Raw genomic sequence first — 19,375 nt, forward strand, 5'->3', positions numbered from 1 at the left:
TAAAGGCGAGTCGAGACTGACTGATTTACAAATCACCTGCATCATGAATAACTACTCAATGTTATTTGTAGATCAGTCACAATTCTCCCATGATACATCACAATTCTGATGCTCTAAAACATGGCCAGGTGATTTGTGGAAGTCAGGTTGCGTTCCTCTGCCCAGGCGTTAGGTATTTTATGTATCAGCTAACCACCACATGGGCGTACTCCACAGCTAAGGCGACGCAACAACCAATGGTTGTGTGTCATGTCATCGACTGACAAATTGCTATAACATATGTAATTATGCCAGATTTAAAACAACTGAGAACTCTCCGATTTCAATGTGTTCAAGACAACTGGGAACTCTGAAAAAAACAAGCTCCAACTGTGAGAAATCGAATGGTCATCCAACTCGGAATTCCAAGTCGGAAACTCTGGCATTTTTCTAGAGCTCCGACTTTCTGACCTGAAGATCACTGACGTCATGATTTGACCTCGTTTTTTTTTGATTTCCCAGTTGCATTGAAAGCACCATTAGCTAATACTTCAAATACCTGTCCAGGCGTTGTAAGATCTGTCAGGCATCAGCAACGTCTAAGCATAAGAACGCACCCCATGTTATAGCACTCTGGTGCCCAACGGCAGTCGACGATGTGGCACGCAACCATTGGTTGATGCATGCAAGTCTGAGCATGGGAACGCGACCTGTCTCGACTTTAAAGTCAACTGCAACGTCGAACGCGCCCAATGGTTGCGTGCCTGGTTAGCTGATATATTAACATACTGTACCTATCCATGCATTGTAAGATCTGGCATGCATCTGCAATGTAGTCAGGCAGGAACTCAACCTTTGCTTCACAAGAAAACACCAAGCCAAACATTTTAGAAAGTTTGGAATAATCAGTATACATTTAACCCTGGATGTGCCAGATTAAATCCATTTAAACTTTATCCAATTGAGAGGTTTTTCTTAAAATGTGTATGCTGTACAAACAAGGCTTCTTTCAAAAGAGTGCCCTGAGAAATATATCCCTACACTTAGATTTCTTAACACCACTTAATTATTTTTCATTTGTCACAACTAATCGGTTGCAAGCGAATGAGTACAGACAGACACAGAAATCAATTCCATTTAACTCTAACTGTATTTCATTCCAGTCATCTTCATTCATGCACTCACACACACACCAACGCTTTCAACCTGGACTCAGGGGTAGACGTAACATAGTAAACAAAAATCCGGGACACCCAAATTAGTATGACATGTTATGTATGGTATGTATTAATTTGTGGATGTCCATCATCCATTTCGTATGATATGTTACGAATTGCAATTTGTAAAATGTTACGAATTCCAATTTGTTGTGGCTAACATTAGCTAGGTGGCTAACATCAGCTAGGCTAGCGGTTAAGGTTAGGAGTTAGGTTAAAGGGTTATGGTTAGGAGTTAGGTTAAAGGGTTATGGTTAGGAATTAGCTAAAAAGTAGTTAAGTAGTTGCAAATGACCTAAAACGCTCAAGTTGTCCGTGGTGAGATTCAAACACGCAACCTTTGGGTTGCTAGACGTTCACGTTATACGCCCACTCATCCACCCTCCTTTCATTTTTACCTTAAGTAACCGTCGGTCTTATTTAACCACACCAAACGTAACATATACTAATTTGAGTGTCCCGGACTTTCGTTTACTGTGTTACATCTAGTGTAGGAGACCAGGCTGACTCTTTACATCAAATACACCAAATAGACAAAGAAAACGGGAAAACTCTTTATTTTCTCCTCCCCAAGCCTTGATCGTCCCATGATCAAACATTTTTATGGAGAGAAAGAAGTCCATTAAAATCCAGCATTATTTGCACTGACGCATCAAAAAGAAACTAAAGGAAAAACATTTCCACATACATTGCATCTGAGACAATGCTCTGGCTTGCTTTCTTGATGTTGTCTAAGGTAAGGTATGAACGTGATGTGACAGTCTAGCAGTCTTGTCCTTGATCCACAGCTGTCAGTCACTGTTTCCTTGGCCAATAGCAGAGCTGCAGCCACAGGGGGGTGTCATCAGGTTAGGCTGCCAGGGATTTAAACTGTGTGAGATGTCATATTGGGAGGAAGGGGGGAGGTGTCATGTTTGAATGCACAACACCAAAACCACAATGCCATTGAAGTTCATTTAACAGGTTTTAATTCATATTTAGTGATTATGAAGAAAGAAAATCATAAACTATGCCATTCTGGGCTGGAAAACACTTGATGGAAACGCTGCTAATGACTTAGAGTAACAGTAACTCATACAGCTGTGAAAGCAATGGTGTTGGCAGCCTGTTTGTGTGAATGAGTGTGTGTGTAAGCGTGTGCGTGTGTCTGCATATGGGTGCGTGTCTATCTGCAGACTCTATATCTCTTTATGGGAAAGATGCTCCCGTCCACGCTACCTTCGCTGTCGCTGCTGGACTCAGAGTCGCTGCTGCCGGAGTAGGCTCCCAGGCCCGGCAGGATGCCCACACACACGGCGGCCGATGGCAGGTGGAGGACACCTGTTGTCTTTACTGTGGAGCCCTGCTCACCCGCACCTCCGCCCGCCTCCTGCTCTGAGAGCACAACACACTGCCAGTCACACTTACTGATGTCAGTGAAGTCATATGTGTGAGATAGAAGAGTTTGTGTTAGAAGAGCATTCAATGGTGAAATGATGAGCAGATGTGACATTATAAGAAGCTCTCAGCCCACCTGTCTGGCCCCCATTCCCTGCTGCAGACTCCTCAACCTTCTGTTTCTTGCTATTGTCTGAGGACTGTGAAGAGCTGCAGGAGAGAGGAAAGTAAACAGAAAGACTAAAGAAACATGCAGATTAATTCACTTTTTCCCCCCCATTCTCAAATCCACAACCAACTCCACCACTCCCCTATAATTGTGTTACATCCTCCAACACTATATCCAGATGCATTGAAAACTGTGACCTAGGTCTAAAAGTATTGTGGCCACTGGCCTCACCTGCGTCGCTTGACCGCCCCAGCCAACAGGTGTGCCTGGGACAGGTGACTGGTCTTGACCTCTGCTGGTTTAGGTCCTGCCCTCCTCTCTGGCTCCTTCCGACTCTCACTGGAGGCCAGTTTTTTCAGAGCACTGTGAGATCCAGGAGTTAAGGAGAGGAAATGGAAGAAAACACACAGACGTGCAGATCCTAGATGTGATAATTAACTGCTGATAGGAGTGATGGGGACACCAGGTGACTCACAATTAATTCACATCTCACAATCACTTCCGAGCAGAAAATTGCCCACTGGGCTAGCACTGACTGTCAGAATGGATTTTCCAACAATGTTTGACTGAGTGAGTACAGGAAAATAAGTGGTACACACTCAAATCGCTTTGGGGGTTCATCTAGCCTCAGTCCAGGTGTGTCCTCATAAATCCAGCCTGTTCTTTCCACTTACTAGTCCATCTGTGGGCCTCCACCAACGCCCTGGAAAAGTGACACACTTTTAAGCTAAAAACAACCCTGTGACACTGGTGGGAAAACTAGCTGAACTAGGACAAATAAAAATATTACGAGAGGATCTGGATTGATGGTTCTCAGCAGTAAGCACTTCAAACAGTCTCCTATCAGTGTAAAAGCCAGCCCTCAGTAGGATTTGGTTGCCATGACAATGCATCCTCTTCCATCTGCAGACAAACCTGATCGTCAGTGGAAAGAGGGAACATTTATTTTCTCCCTTACATGATAGCATAATGGTCTGATCATGCTCCCTGCATCATGATTGTACATGACAGCCTGATTGAGACAGATCGAGAGAAATGAAGGCTATCAAGTCAGTCACGTTATAAGCTATGGCTGAATTTAGAATGAATCACCACAGGACCATGGCTCTGAGCAGTGCTGAGATATGTGGCGTGAGAGCAGCTTTACATACATTAACATACATTCATATCAGTTAAGTGGACATGCAAAGCATACAGCACACTTTAGAATAGATCAATTAAAATCACTACACATCAAGAGAAAAGACAAAAGAGATCATGCTTTTTTCATTCACAAAATTGAGTGGTAACAGTGTTCGTCCTTCGGATCAAACCAATAACGTTCGGGTTGGAAAGGTCCTTCGGCAAGGAACAGTGTCAGATCATGAGTGGCTAATAGTCTCTTCACTGTGAGGTTATCATGATCATATGCCAAATCAAGTTTCCACTAAATTACCTGTCTGTCACTGTCTATGTATGCTTAAACTGCAATCTTACCCATAAATTTTTTTATTTAATGGTTTCTCGTCATGTAGAATGTGGTTCTCTGTGTTTGAGGCTGTACTTACTGTATGTAATGTTACATTTACATTTTAGTCATTTAGCAGACGCTCTTATCCAGAGCGACTTACAGTTAGTGAGTGCATACATTATTTCTTTTCATACTGGCCCCCTGTGGGAATCGACCCTGGCGTTGCAAACGCCATACTCTACCAACTGAGCTACACCCATGCCGGCCAGTCCCTCCCCTACCCTGGACAACGCGGGGCCAATTGTGCGCCCATGGGTCTCCCGGTCGCGGCCGGCTACGACAGAGCCTGGATTCTAACCGGGATCTCTAGTGGCACAGCTAGCACTGCGATGCAGTGCCTTAGACCACTGTGCCACTCAGGAGAGAGTAGGAGCACTAAAAAGGTGGAAGAGCACCCGTTCTGACCAGAGTATGTGAGCGGAGTGGAACGTGTCCAAATTTACTGTAGCATGGAGTGAGATTCCCAAAGGCTGGAGCGTCGGCCTTCTCGCCCGCTCCAATTTCGCTCCTGTAGCGTTCACTTCACGAGCTCAGGGCCTGCCCGGCCCAGCATGCATTTGTAGTCTACTTGTGCGCTGCTCTAGCCCCTTGCTTTAGCTACTGTCATGGAGTTACCTAAATATTTTCATAAAGAAACTGATAAAACACACAGGTGCAAAATCAAGGTGACTTACAAAGATGAGGACCAAGAGCAAGAGAGGCAGTGTGGTGATGTTGTGTCCACAACTAAAGAATCATTGTGGAATCTGAAAAGACACGTATCCCGAAAGCATGATGGTGTACTTACAGTGAGGGAAAAAAGTATTTGATCCCCTGCTGATTTTGTACGTTTGCCCACTGACAAAGGCATGATCAGTCTATAATTTTAATGGTAGGTTTATTTGAACAGTGAGAGACAGAATAACAACAAAAAAATCCTGAAAAACGCATGTCAAAAATGTTATAAATTGATTTGCATTTTAATGAAGGAAATAAGTATTTGACCCCTCTGCAAAACATGACTTAGTACTTGGTGGCAAAACCCTTGTTGGCAATCACAGAGGTCAGACGTTTCTTGTAGTTGGCCACCAGGTTTGCACACATCTCAGGAGGGATTTTGTCCCACTCCTCTTTGCAGATCTTCTCCAAGTCATTAAGGTTTCGAGCCTGATGTTTGGCAACTCGAACCTTCAGCTCCCTCCACAGATTTGCTATGGGATTAAGGTCTGGAGACTGGCTAGGCCACTCCAGGACCTTCATGTCCTTCTTCTTGAGCCACTCCTTTGTTGCCTTGGCCGTGTGTTTTGGGTCATTGTCATGCTGGAATACCCATCCACGACCCATTTTCAATGCCCTGGCTGAGGGAAGGAGGTTCTCACCCAAGATTTGACAGTACATGGCGCCTTCCATCGTCCCTTTGATGCGGTGAAGTTGTCCTGTCCCCTTAGCAGAAAAACACCCCCAAAGCATAATGTTTCCACCTCCATGTTTGACGTGGGGATGGTGTTCTTGGGGTCATAGGCAGCATTCCTCCTCCTCCAAACACGGTGAGTTGAGTTGATGCCAAAGAGCTCCATTTTGGTCTCATCTGACCACAACACTTTCACTCAGTTCTCCTCTGAATCATTCAGATGTTCATTGGCAAACTTCAGACGGGCCTGTATATGTGCTTTCTTGAGCAGGGGGACCTTGCGGGCGCTGCAGGATTTCAGTCCTTCACGGCATAGTGTGTTACCAATTGTTTTCTTGGTGACTATGGTCCCAGCTGCCTTGAGATCATTGACAAGATCCTCCCGTGTAGTTCTGGGCTGATTCCTCACTGTTCTCATGATAATAATAATAATAATAACGCCATTTAGCAGACGCTTTTATCCAAAGCGACTTACAGTCATGCGTGCATACAGGGCATTGAAAATGGGTCGTGGATGGGTAATCCAGCATGACAATGACCAAAAACACACAGCCAAGGCAACAAAGGAGTGGCTCAAGAAGAAGCACATTAAGGTCCTGGAGTGGCGTAGCCAATCTCCAGACCTTAATCCCATAGAAAATCTGTGGAGGGAGCTGAAGGTTCGAGTTGCCAAACGTCAGCCTCAAAACCTTAATGACTTGGAGAAGATCTGCAAAGAGGAGTGGGACAAAATCCCTCCTGAGATGTGTGCAAACCTGTTGGCCAACTACAAGAAACTTCTGACCTCTGATTGCCAACAAGGGTTTTGCCACCAAGTACTAAGTCATGTTTTGCAGAGGGATTAAATACTTACAGTGGGGAAAAAAAGTATTTAGTCAGCCACCAATTGTGCAAGTTCTACCACTTAAAAAGATGAGAGAGGCCTGTAATTTTCATCATAGGTACACGTCAACTATGACAGACAAAATGAGAAAAAATATTCCAGAAAATCACATTGTAGGATTTTTAATTAATTTATTTGCAAATTATGGTGGAAAATAAGTATTTGGTCAATATCAAAAGTTTCTCAATACTTTGTTATATACCCTTTGTTGGCAATGACACAGGTCAAACGTTTTCTGTAAGTCTTCACAAGGTTTTCACACACTGTTGCTGGTATTTTGGCCCATTCCTCCATGCAGATCTCCTCTAGAGCAGTGATGTTTTGGGGCTGTCGCTGGGCAACACGGACTTTCAACTCCCTCCAAAGATTTTCTATGGGGTTGAGATCTGGAGACTCCAGGACCTTGAAATGCTTCTTACGAAGCCACTCCTTCGTTGCCCGGGTGGTGTGTTTGGGATCATTGTCATGCTGAAAGACCCAGCCACGTTTCATCTTCAATGCCCTTGCTGATGGAAGGAGGTTTTCACTCAAAATCTCACGATACATGGCCCCATTCATTTTTCCTTTACACGGATCAGTCGTCCTGGTCCCTTTGCAGAAAAACAGCCCCAAAGTATGATGTTTTCACTCCCATGCTTCACAGTAGGTATGGTGTTCTTTGGATGCAACTCAGCATTCTTTGTCCTCCAAACACGACAAGTTGAGTTTTTACCAAAAAGTTCTATTTTGGTTTCATCTGACCATATGACTTTCTCCCAATCCTCTTCTGGATGCACTCTAGCAAACTTCAGACGGGCCTGGACATGTACTGGCTTAAGCAGGGGGACACGTCTAGCAATGCAGGATTTGAGTCCCTGGCGGCGTAGTGTGTTACTGATGGTAGGCTTTGTTACTTTGGTCCCAGCTCTCTGCAGGTCATTCACTAGGTCCCCCCGTGTGGTTCTGGGATTTTTGCTCACCGTTCTTGTGATCATTTTGACCCCACGGGGTGAGATCTTGCGTGGAGCCCCAGATCGAGGGGAGATTATCAGTGGTCTTGTATGTCTTCCATTTCCTAATAATTGCTCCCACAGTTGATTTCTTCAAACCAAGCTGCTTACCTATTGCAGATTCAGTCTTCCCAGCCTGGTGCAGGTCTACAATTTTGTTTCTGGTGTCCTTTGACAGCTCTTTGGTCTTGGCCATAGTGGAGTTTGGAGTGTGACTGTTTGAGGTTGTGGACAGGTGTCTTTTATACTGATAACAAGTTCAAACAGGTGCCATTAATACAGGTAACGAGTGGAGGACAGAGGAGCCTCTTAAAGAAGAAGTTACTGGTCTGTGAGAGCCAGAAATCCTGCTTGTTTGTAGGTGACCAAATACTTATTTTCCACCATAATTTGCAAATAAATTCATTAAAAATCCTACAATGTGATTTTCTGGATTTTCTTTTCTCAATTTGTCTGTCATAGTTGACGTGTACCTATGATGAAAATTACAGGCCTCTCTCATCTTTTTAAGTGGGAGAACTTGCACAATTGGTGGCTGACTAAATAATTTTTTTCCCCACTGTATTTCCCTCATTAAAATGCAAATCAATTTATAACATTTTTGACATGGGTTTTTCTGGATTTTTTTGTTGTTATTCTGTCTCTCACTGTTCAAATAAACCTACCATTAAAATTATAGACTGATCATTTCTTTGTCAGTGGGCAAACGTACAAAATCAGCAGGGGATCAAATACTTTTTTCCCCTCATTGTAGGCCTGGCATATTCCCACGTTCAAGAAGCTTTCCGTTTTGATTGGGTTATTTTGCCTAAAATCCTTTAGGCCTACCTATAGAATTTGTTTTTTAAAACACCTCTGCATCACTGCCCAGCCTGGCAAGAGTGGCCAAAAGGGTGTTTAGCATCCCCAGTGGCTCTGCAAGTGTGGAAGGGTTATTCTCCACTGCTGGCCTGCTCTCCAGGCACCATCGCATGAGCCTGAAGCCACAGACTGGCCAAACTCGTGTTTCTAAAAATGAATTCAAAGGCACTAATACTCTAAGTCATTTTTCATTTAATTTGTATTTAATTCTAAGTAAGTCAGAGCCTATATGCGCAATTTCAAGACTATTAGACTATTATGATTTAATACAACGAAATGTTGTTTAAATACTGAGCCCTTTATGTCCCTACCAACTTGATTCGGGAGAGACGGGAGAGGTTGTGTTTTCTCTAGCAGGAGGTAAGCTTGGCTTCTTATATGGTGTTGAGTAAAGCTTAAACCATGTATTTAGATTGTAGGTAGGTATTGTAGTTAGGTATTATAGGTAGTTTACTCAGGTAGTTATTGTAGGTTATTGTAGGTAATTATTGTAGGTAAGGACTGTATTCGGCGGACCCCGGCGAAGCACGAGGCTAGCTTACCCACTACTTGGACCAACAAAGCTAGCTAGCTAGCTAGCGGGTAGCTACTGGTAACTTTTAGCAACTGTGGTTAGTTGTTTCCAATGTTATTTCACGCTTAAGAGTACCTGTGATTGAGCCAGCTAGCTGCCACCATTCAGCTGTTTTTCTAACCTCATTATCATTAACGTTAGGTGGTTGGTAGCTGCTGTACTTAATTACGGCTACTGATTGCAGTCTGCCAGTTTGGCTTTATACATAGCTTGGGCTTTGTCGAGTAAGGCTTAAACTATGTATTTAGATTGTAGTTAGGTATTATAGGTAGGCATCGTGGGCTGTATATTATTAAGTAGTATAGGTAGGCATCGTGGGCTGTTGTGGGTAGTTGTTGTGTAGTTATTGTAGGTTACTTTTGTATTCGGCGGTGCCGGTGTAGCACTGGCTAGCTAGCTAACTCACCTCCTGGATTAGCTGGCGAGTAGCTATTAGCAACGGTAGCAACTAAAAACAATATCCTTTTAGCCAGCTACATTCGTTCGCAGCGACGCCGTTTTTCAAACAAAGTCAACACAGCAGCCATCGCTAGCTAGCCAACACTACCAGCTGGCTGTACTGTAGTAGCTAAATACAATATCTTTGTGCTAGCTACCCAACGTTTAATCATTGCTGCGTTATGAAAGGTAAGCTTGGCTTCTTATATGGTGTTGAGTAAAGCTTAAACCATGTATTTAGATTGTAGGTAGGTATTGTAGTTAGGTATTATAGGTAGCTTACTCAGGTAGTTATTGTAGGTTATTGTAGGTAATTATTGTAGGTAAGTATTGTATTCGGCGGACCCCGGCGAAGCACGAGGCTAGCTTACCCACTACTTGGACCAACAAAGCTAGCTAGCTAGCTAGCGGGTAGCTACTGGTAACTTTTAGCAACTGTGGTTAGTTGTTTCCAATGTTATTTCATGCTTAAGAGTACCTGTGATTGAGCCAGCTAGCTGCCACCATTCAGCTGTTTTTCTAACCTCATTATCCGAGGCATTAACGTTAGGTGATTGGTAGCTGCTGTACTTAATTACAGCTACTGATAACAGTCTGCTGTAGTTTACAACAATTCTAATTTCTAAAGTGGAAGTTGGGAGAGTTTTATTCGGGTGGTTCAGTGAAACAATTATAGTTTCTGAGGTGGAAGTTGGGAGAGTTATATTTTTTTGGTGAGGGAGGCCTGCTCTCTCCTTTCCCAGATGTTTAGTTCATTTCATTCCGATCTCCTCTGCATTATTGTAGCCATCTGCTGCAGCCTGTCAACTATGCCTCTGCCTATCCCTGTTCTCTCCTCTCCGCACAGGCTACACAAACGCCTCACACCGCGTGGCTGCTGCCTCTCTAACCTGGTGGTCCCTGCACGCACCACACACCTGGAGTTCCAGGTCTCAGGCAGCCTCTGGAACTGCCGTTCTGCCGCCAACAAGGCTGACTTCATCCCAGCCTATGCTACCCTCCAGTCCCTCGACTTCCTGGCGCTGACGGAAACATGGATTACCACTGAAAACACTGCTACTCCTACTGCTCTCTCCTCGTCTGACCATGTGTTCTCGCATACCCCGAGAGCATCTGGTCAGAGGGGTGGTGGCACAGGAATCCTCATCTCTCCCAAGTGGTCATTCTCAATTTTTCCCCTAACCCATCTGTCTATCTCCTCATTTGAATTCCACGCTGTCACTAGCCCATTTAAGCTTAATATCCTTGTCATCTATCGCCCTCCAGGTTCCCTTGGAGAGTTCATCAATGAGCTTGACGCCTTGATAAGTTCCTTTCCTGAGGATGGCTCACCCTTCACAGTTTTGGGGGATTTCAACCTCCCCTACGTCTACATTTGACTCATTTCTCTCTGCCTCCTTCTTTCCACTCCTCTCCTCTTTTGACCTCACCCTCTCACCGTCCCCCCTACTCACAAGGCAGGCAATACGCTTGACTTCATCTTTACTAGATGTTGCTCTTCTACTAATCTCACTGCAACTCCCCTCCATGTCTCCGACCACTACTTTGTATCCTTTTCTCTCTCGCTCTCCTCCAACACTACTCACTCTGCCCCTACACAGATGGTAACGCGCCGCCGCAACCTTCGCTCTCTCTCTCCCACTACTCTCTCCTCTTCCATCCTATCACCTCTTCCCTCTGCTCAATCCTTCTCCCTCCAATCTCCTGATTCTGCCTCCTCAACCCTCCTCTCCTCCCTTTCTGCATCCTTTGACTCCCTGTGTCCCCCTATCCTCCCGGCCGGCTCGGTCCTCCCCCTCCAGCTCCGTGGCTTGATGACTCATTGCGAGCTCACAGAACAGAGCTCCGGGCAGCTGAGCGGAAATGGAAGAAAACTAAACTCCCTGCCGACCTGGCATCTTTTCACTCCCTCCTCTCTACATTTTCTTCATCTGTTTCTGCTGCTAAGGCCACTTTCTACCACTCTAAATTCCAAGCATCTGCCTCTAACCCTAGGAAGCTCTTTGCCACATTCTCCTCACTGCTGAATCGCCCCCCCTCCTCCCTCTCTGTGGATGACTTCGTCAACCACTTTGAAAAGAAGGTTGACGACATCCGATCCTCGTTTGTTAAGTCTAATGACACTGCTGGTCCTGCTCACACTGCCCTACCCTATGCTTTGACTTCTTTCTCCCTCTCTCTCCAGATAAAATCTTGCGGCTAGTGACTGCAGGCCGCCCAACAACCTGCCCGCTTGACCCCATCCCCTCCTCTCTTCTCCAGACCATCTCCGGTGACCTTCTCCCCTACCTCACCTCGCTGATCAACTCATCCTTGACCGCTGGCCATGTCCCTTCCGTCTTCAAGAGAGCGAGAGTTGCACCCCTTCTCAAAAAACCAACACTCGATCCCACTGATGTCAACAACTACAGACCAGTATCCCTTCTTTCTTTTCTTTCCAAAACTATTGAGCGTGCCGTCTTTAGCCAACTCTCTTGCTATCTCTCTCAGAATTACCTTCTTGATCCAAACCAGTCAGGTTTCAGGACTGGTCATTCAACTGAGACTGCTCTTCTCTGTGTCACGGAGGCTCTCCGCACTGCTAAAGCTAACTCTCTCTCCTCTGCTCTTGTCCTTCTAGACCTGTCTGCTGCCGTTGATACTGTGAACCATCAGATCCTCCTCTCCACCCTCTCCGAGCTGGGCATCTCCGGCGCGGCTCACTCCTGGATTGCGTCCTACCTGACCGGTCGCTCCTACCAAGTGGCGTGGCGAGAAACTGTCTCCGCACCACGTGCTCTCACCACTGGTGTCCCCCAGGGCTCAGTTCTAGGCCCTCTCCTTTTCGCCCTATACACCAAGTCACTTGGCTCTGTCATATCCTCACATGGCCTCTCCTATCATTGCTACGCTGACGATACACAACTAATCTTCTCCTTTCCCCCTTCTGATAACCAGGTGGCGAATCGCATCTCTGCATGTCTGGCCGACATATCAGTATGGATGACGGATCACCACCTCAAGCTGAACCCTGGCAAGACGGAGCTGCTCTTCCTCCCGGGGAAGGACTGCCCGTTCCATGATCTCGCCATCACGGTTGACAACTCCGTTGTGTCCTCCTCCCAGAGTGCGAAGAGCCTTGGCGTGACCCTGGACAACACCCTGTCGTTCTCCGCTAACATCAAGGCGGTGACCCGATCCTGCAGGTTCATGCTCTACAACATTCGGAGTACGACCCTGCCTTACACAGGAAGCGGCACAGGTCCTAATCCAGGCACTTGTCATCTCCCCGTCTGGATTACTGCAACTCGCTGTTGGCTGGGCTCCCTGCCTGTGCCATTAAACCCCTACAACTCATCCAGAATGCCGCAGCCCGTCTGGTGTTCAACCTTCCCAAGTTCTCTCACGTCACCCCCCTCCTCCGCACACTCCACTGGCTTCCAGTTGAAGCTCGCATCCGTTACAAGACCATGGTGCTTGCCTATGGAGCAGTGAGGGGAACGGCACCTCCGTACCTTCAGGCTCTGATCAGTCCCTACACCCAAACGAGGGCATTGCGTTCATCCACCTCTGGCCTGCTGGCTCCCTTCCTCTGCGGAAGCATAGTTCCCGCTCAGCCCAGTCAAAACTGTTCGCTGCTCTGGCACCCCAATGGTGGAACAAGCTCCCTCACGACGCCAGGACAGCGGAGTCACTCACCACCTTCCGGAGACATTTGAAACCCCACCTCTTTAAGGAATACCTGGGATAGGATGAAGTAATCCGTCTAGCCCCCCCCAAAAAAAAAAAAAAAAACATATATATATATTGTAAAGTGGTTAACCCACTGGCTATAGGGTCGCTCTGGATAAGAGCGTCTGCTAAATGGCTTAAATGTAAATGTAAATATTGTGTCACGCTCGCTAATGCTTCACAATGCATTTCTTTGTAGGCTGTAGCCTTGAAATAATATAGCCTAAATAATTCATTTTCGTTCATTCTTAGGCTCCCTGTCTGGCTCCTGACCTATTTAGAGTGTTTACATGCTGTTTAATATGACATGTAGCCTATTTGAAATGATGTGCGCTTCTTACATTCACCTTTTTATGTTTATTCAAATACTTCTAATTCAAATCCATATGGTTTGGTTTCAATACTTCAAAACCAAATGGTAGGTCCAGGTAGTCACAGAAATAAGTGGGTGTTGGTTAAATTGTGATTTTAATGAATGGAGCGGCAGTCTTTTTTCCTGTGAGCGCAGAGCGGTTTTTAGCAGAGGTTGAAAAGGACATGGAGCAGTGAGCAGGATTTCCAACCGCTCAACTCCGCTCACATGCTCTGGTTCTGACCTGAGGCCTGTAGACTGACTGCCTCCTCCTGTCCATCAGGTGAGTGGGGGAGTAAAGGGGTAGGACAAGCCTAATTTACTGTCAAGAGAGCAAAAATCTCAACCCCACCAAAATATTGTGAAAGAGAAAGAGCGAGAAACACATGGAGAGAGTATGAGAGTAGTTGACTCTCACATTCGTCTCTAACACCTAGATCCATTATTTGTGTGACTCATGCCCACTAAATGTTGCCCTATTGACAGAAGAAAAAAAATCACCAATAAAATGACATGAAAATGGATACACCGTGTTTTTGCTCTCTTTCTGTGTGTGTGTGTGTTAAAGAGAGAGAATTAGAGTGATGGGGAGAGAGTATACAGCTGAAACTGAAAGGATATTCTGTACTCTTTTAGTTCATGCAGCTCCTCGTCTCTGCGTTGTTTCTCCACCAGGCTCTGTTGCCTGGAGACCTCATCCAAGAAGTGAGACTCATCCTCATCCAGGCCTTTGACCATGTTCTCTGTGGTGAAAAGACATTTCCATGGAAAATAAATTCTAACTACTGTAGTACCAATACAACAATACTCTCTAATCATTTCAACTTAAGGCCAGGGGAGTTGGAGAAGGGTTTTTACATATACAAAACAACATGTTTTCTATTTTTCTGAAATGTCCTTGCTTAAAGAGCATATAGCTTTACAAGACACATATGGCCACCAGGGTGACTGCTAATAGTAGGCTGGTCACCAGGGAAACAGAAAAGCAGGGAAGCTACTATGCCAGGCAGAACGCTCCACTCATTCCCAAGACTAGGTCATAATCTCCTCCTGCTCCTCTTCTGATGCATTACATAGTTCCATCTGTTCACACAAACAGGTTCATAATATAAAAATGTACACACACCCAGAATACAAAAACTTTGTACTCAACAGGTCCAGAGTCTGACTATCCATTCCATAAATGCGAGAGTTTAATCTGAGATATCCCATGTGAAGTCCCAGCATGTGGTAGGGGCTGTTGCAAGGAAAGTGGAGAGGGACTAAAATAAATGAGAGCGGGACCCTTACTGAATTTAAACTGCTCATCGTATTCCTCCTGCTTCTTGTCCTTCTGCTCCTGTAGCCGCTCAAAGAGTGAACGCCCATCATACTCTTCCTCAGGAGCCTCTGAGTCAGGGAGACAGCACAAACACACAGAAAAAATAGATATGCAGATGCTTAGTGTACAGGCATGATGAAAGATATTGCTTGTGTCTGTGTACATTTTGGGAGGTAGGGTGGAGTTAGTTGCAGATGGCTTACCCTCTGGGTCCTCTGGCTTCCTAACTTTTTCCCATTCCTCCTGTCTTTGCTTCCTTTTCTCCTCGATCTCAGTCTCTGACACAAATTTCCGACTGAGGTCTACACCCCCGGCCGCTGGCACTGCCATTGCACACCTTGAAAAGGTATATGCACAAACCTGAGCTCAAACAGCAGCATCCACAATAGACTAACGGAAAAACACATTATATATCTGTAATAGCAAACAGTTGTTAAAGGGGAAATCAGCAGTTTAAACGATAACAAAGCTCAACCCGCCCCTGTTTCAGCAAAAAGCTGAAGGATGGGTCTTGAGAAATGCAACCACTCAAATTCATAGACAGAGCTATGGATGCACTGACATCCATGATATCAAAATTATAGTTTTAAACATGTTGAGGCTATATAGTGTTAGTTTACATTTACAAACATTGGAGTAAAACAAGCTTATATTTTGGATTCTTTATTTTAGCCTTATTTTACCAGGTAAGTTGACTGAGAATACATTGTAATTTACAGCAACAACCTGGGGAATAGTTACAGGGGAGGGGAGATGAATGACCCAATTGGAAGCTGGCGATGATTAGGTGGCCATGATGGTATGAGGGCCAGATTGGGAATTTAGCCAGGACACCAACGTTAACACCCCTACTCTTACAATAAGTGCCATGGGATCTTTAGTGCCCAGAGAGTCAGGACACCCATTTAACGTCCCACCCGAAAGACGGCACCCTACACAGGGCAATGTCCCCAATCATTGCATTGGGATATTTTATTTTAGACAAGAGGAAAGAGTGCCTACTGGCCCTCCAACACCACTTCCAGCAGCATCTGGTCTCCCATCCAGGGACCAACCCTGCTTAGCTTCAGAGGCAAGCCAGCAGTGGGATGCAGGGTGGTATGCCGCCGGATTCGGATGGGGTAAGACAGTTGAACTAAGCTAATGAGGCATTTATACGTTATATTCTTCAAGAATCAATGGGTACATGTCATGAATTGACGAGTCAAAAAAATTGATGTAACAACTGGGGATTTCCCCTTTAAAGTTGTTCCCCTTTAAAGTTAAAAACAAACTGATGCTTTTTGGATCCATCAAAATAAAGGTATACTGTGGAGATTGATAACTTACTTTACTTGCCTCAACTCAATCCAGTAGACCACAGACTGACACCAAGTCAAGAAATCATCTGTTGAATAGAATATAAAATAATTAAGAACAGTGTGCTTAAAGGAGAAATAAGATTAACAATTAGCGTACAAGAGTGTTAAAAAAAAAGCTACACACACAGCACTCTACATGGTTGGTAACAGCAATTGGTTATCGCCTATTGATAATTTATGAGGCTATGCCTCCCTCTAGTGGTCGACTCAAGAAATGTGTTGTGTAGCCGTCTTCGCAGTGTTTCCCAAACTCTGTCCTATGGCCTCCTGGGTGTACATTTTGGTTTTTGCCCTAGTACTACACAGCTGATTCAAATAACCAACTCATCATCAAGTTTTGATTATTTGAATCAGCTGTGTAGTGCTAGGGCAAGTTTGGGAAACCCTGGACTATATGCTAGCTATCATATTATATTTTAGCTAGCTTCTACCAAGTGAAGTAAGGGTTGTCTTTAAGGTTGATATTCTATTTTTGTAACTTGCGTTTCCAAAGAAGTAGCTGCTATCTATGGGTGAACCTACTAAACTATTAGCTAGGCCTACATACTATTGGATACCTGCTGGCTAGGTTTCTTCTATCCGACAAAACTCAACTCCACGATTTACGATAGAGTTGAGCAGCGTTTAGTGTGGGCGGACTGGTGATCCTACTTCACAACCTGACGTTTTCTATTTTTAAAAAATACTGATTTCAGCATCCATAGAATAGCACGCAATTACACAGGAAAATGTCATCTGTAACTGGACTATTCTTTGGGTGCTGAAATCAGTAGTTTTTTATAAAACGGAATTGTATGTTATGTCGGAGCTCCAGTCTGCCCACAATAGTCGCCGCTCAACTCCATCCTAAATCATGGAGTTGACTTTAAATCGGCTAGGTTCCTTACTCTCCTAACTGATCAGTCAGTTATTAGCTACGGGCTCGTAAGATTATAGATTAGCTAATCAATAAGAAAGGATTACAAATAGAAACGTAGAGGCTAACTAACACTGCTATCTTGCTAAATACATTGTATAGCTATAGAAAGCTTTCTAGCTCGCTACTGAAGCGGTCTCTCTAGAAAACGAGTTAACGTTAGTCGCCAGCTAGCACGCAGCTCGTTGATAAATCATGGCTAAATACCGCTTCTATAATGTAAATAAATATATATCTGCGTTCAAAAATGATTACAATAGTTCATAAATTAACCAATGTTCGTACATTTTGGATTACAAATGTGACATTTAATAGTTAACAACATAGCTAGCTAGGATACTTGTACCTAATCCACGGAGCCACGTGTCACAGTAAATATGTTCCGCATAGTTTGTGAAGAACCAATACAGTTCCCACTTGTGCATCGGGCTGAATAATTGTAGCAATCTATGTAAATAAATACGTATAAACCTCCACTGTGTCATGCAAATTGTGTGGAAGATTATTTTTGTAAATCCACTAACCGAGCCATAATGTTATACATTTTCAGCCAAAAACTATGCTGATATACTGAGCTACATCTGAATGGCTCTGGATGAATTCACGCACATACTTTATTTTTCATTTTTCTGCTACCTGTATCACAATCTAATTTGCAACTGCAGATTATAAATCCTAAATTATGAATATAGAATTTACTGGTTGTAGAACGATTCTGGATGATTGAGAATTTCCATTGACATCACCACCACCACTCCAACCAATTACTGCCGTAAATTTCTTTTCAGGTTGGATATTCGGATTTTGCTTGTCATTCTCTTCGACGGAAGGTCCTATGATGATTCGAGTGATACATCCAGAATAAGATGACGATAGAGAGCAAGGTACACCGTTTATTTTCTCCGTTCCGGTTTTCAAAAAGTGACTTTATGTTGGTTTCAATGGGGGAATATTATGCACTCGCGGGTAAGGGACCGTCTTAAAAGTGCAATCAGCAGAACCTGGCGTTTGCAGAAAAACTACATTTTTATCTCAAATTAGAAATCTAGATATCTTAAACCAACTTTGTTTTTTTCCCACAACAATTACATTTTGACAATTGACATTTATTTTTTATGGATTTTATGTAAAAATACTTTTGGCTGTTTTGGTTGTCAGAGCCAATTTGCCTCTAAACAGAACATGTAAGGAGTAGGGTTAGGCTTTTAGTCCATTATTGGGCTAACTTAACTCAAGCCCTTTCTGACCAACTTGAGCGTATCCAGAAGCATGCTTGCAGAATCATCCTCGGCATAGAATATCCTGGATACAACAATGCTCTGACTTCACTATCACTGCCCTCACTTAATGAAGAGAGAAACTGTGCCTGGACTTTCAGGCAGGTCACCCGTGATACAAGTCAGTATTTGACGCTTGAGAAACATGGATGAATGCCTAATTCGGATGTGAGACTTTGAGAGCTTGTAGCAAGCAGACTTTTCTGTCTTACTGTTCAAGTTCCCCTTCAGAGACTGGTTACCTGCCTGCCGAGGACAAGTGTCAAGCAGATCCTGCCGCAGTACACATCTGCTCTCAATTCCACAGGCCAGGAGTCCAGGATTGAGAGATATAAAAAGTCGCCCATTCCATACCTATGCAAATTAATCCACAAAACTCCTGAATGTACAAATTGTCATGAATTTCACTTGTGATTTAAACTTGAATGTGTTGTTATTGTGTATGTATTGTAATATCCATGTATTTCAGTGTCTTCGACTGCCATATGGGATATCAGTAACAACTTGAACTTGAATGTGCTAGAGATCTACATTTGCTCCAGGGGCACAGTACTACTATGGCTGACCCTAAAACAGCACATCTCACTGCACCTATCTGGTGTATGTGACAATAAAACATCCTTCTTTTTTTTCTTCTTTTTTTACAGACAAGTGTGGTGTGTTCGCTGACCTCTAATCAAAGCAAATTACTTTTTCAAAATTCCCTCCCTTTGATTTTCTACAAATATGTATCCTATTATGGCTTTGGATATTCATTCACGTAGGCCTACAGATCTAATAATCAATAGCTTCCAGTCCAAATGACATGTACATCTAAAACCACTTGACCTCCACAGTACACCCATTATATAATTGCAATTTTTAATTTCACAGATTTTATATGAATATTACCTGTGATAGGTCTAATTTTCAATAGCTCACTCTCCATATGAGCTGCAGATCTACAGACAATTGCGGTGGTTCCATGACCTCTCTTATCAAAGGTACACCTTTAATTTTTTCAAAATTCCTCCCTGTTGATTTTCTACAAATATTTATTATATTACAGCT

General features: G+C 44.0%; 1 protein-coding gene across 6 annotated transcripts; it reads right to left on the reverse strand.

Moving 5' to 3' along the window:
* Nucleotides 1–1,737: 1,737 nt before the first annotated feature.
* Nucleotides 1,738–17,965, reverse strand: psme3ip1 (proteasome activator subunit 3 interacting protein 1). 6 transcript variants are annotated; one of them, XM_045227119.1, is made up of 9 exons: nucleotides 17,748–17,965; nucleotides 16,110–16,158; nucleotides 14,975–15,108; nucleotides 14,741–14,839; nucleotides 14,072–14,193; nucleotides 2,974–3,107; nucleotides 2,710–2,783; nucleotides 2,415–2,570; nucleotides 1,738–2,066 (listed from the first exon to the last, which is right to left on the reverse strand). In XM_045227119.1, the coding sequence occupies exons 3-9, from the start codon at nucleotides 15,099–15,101 to the stop codon at nucleotides 2,062–2,064; spliced, it is 717 nt and encodes a 238-aa protein (XP_045083054.1). In that variant the 5' UTR covers nucleotides 15,102–15,108; nucleotides 16,110–16,158; nucleotides 17,748–17,965; the 3' UTR covers nucleotides 1,738–2,061. The 6 variants fall into 6 exon arrangements, with proteins under 6 accessions (XP_045083054.1, XP_041693288.1, XP_041693290.1 ...); XM_041837354.2 differs by having other exon boundaries at nucleotides 16,101–16,158; nucleotides 17,748–17,964; XM_041837356.2 differs by lacking the exon at nucleotides 17,748–17,965 and adding an exon at nucleotides 17,395–17,467.
* Between the last annotated feature and the right edge of the window lie 1,410 nt (nucleotides 17,966–19,375).

This window comes from Coregonus clupeaformis, chromosome 19 (genome assembly GCF_020615455.1).
Source record: "Coregonus clupeaformis isolate EN_2021a chromosome 19, ASM2061545v1, whole genome shotgun sequence".
In the NCBI taxonomy this organism is placed as follows: domain Eukaryota; kingdom Metazoa; phylum Chordata; class Actinopteri; order Salmoniformes; family Salmonidae; genus Coregonus; species Coregonus clupeaformis.

Coding starts and splice junctions, on each gene's coding strand:
- psme3ip1 (XM_045227119.1), bottom strand. CDS start 15,101: ATGGCAGTGCCAGCGGCCGGGGGTGTAGACCTCAGTCGGAAATTTGTG. Junction 14,194..14,740: donor CGATGAGCAGTTTAAATTCA/GTAAGGGTCCCG, acceptor TTTTCACCACAG/AGAACATGGTCAAAGGCCTG. Junction 3,108..14,071: donor ATGAACTAAAAGAGTACAGA/ATATCCTTTCAG, acceptor CCTGGATCTCAC/AGTGCTCTGAAAAAACTGGC.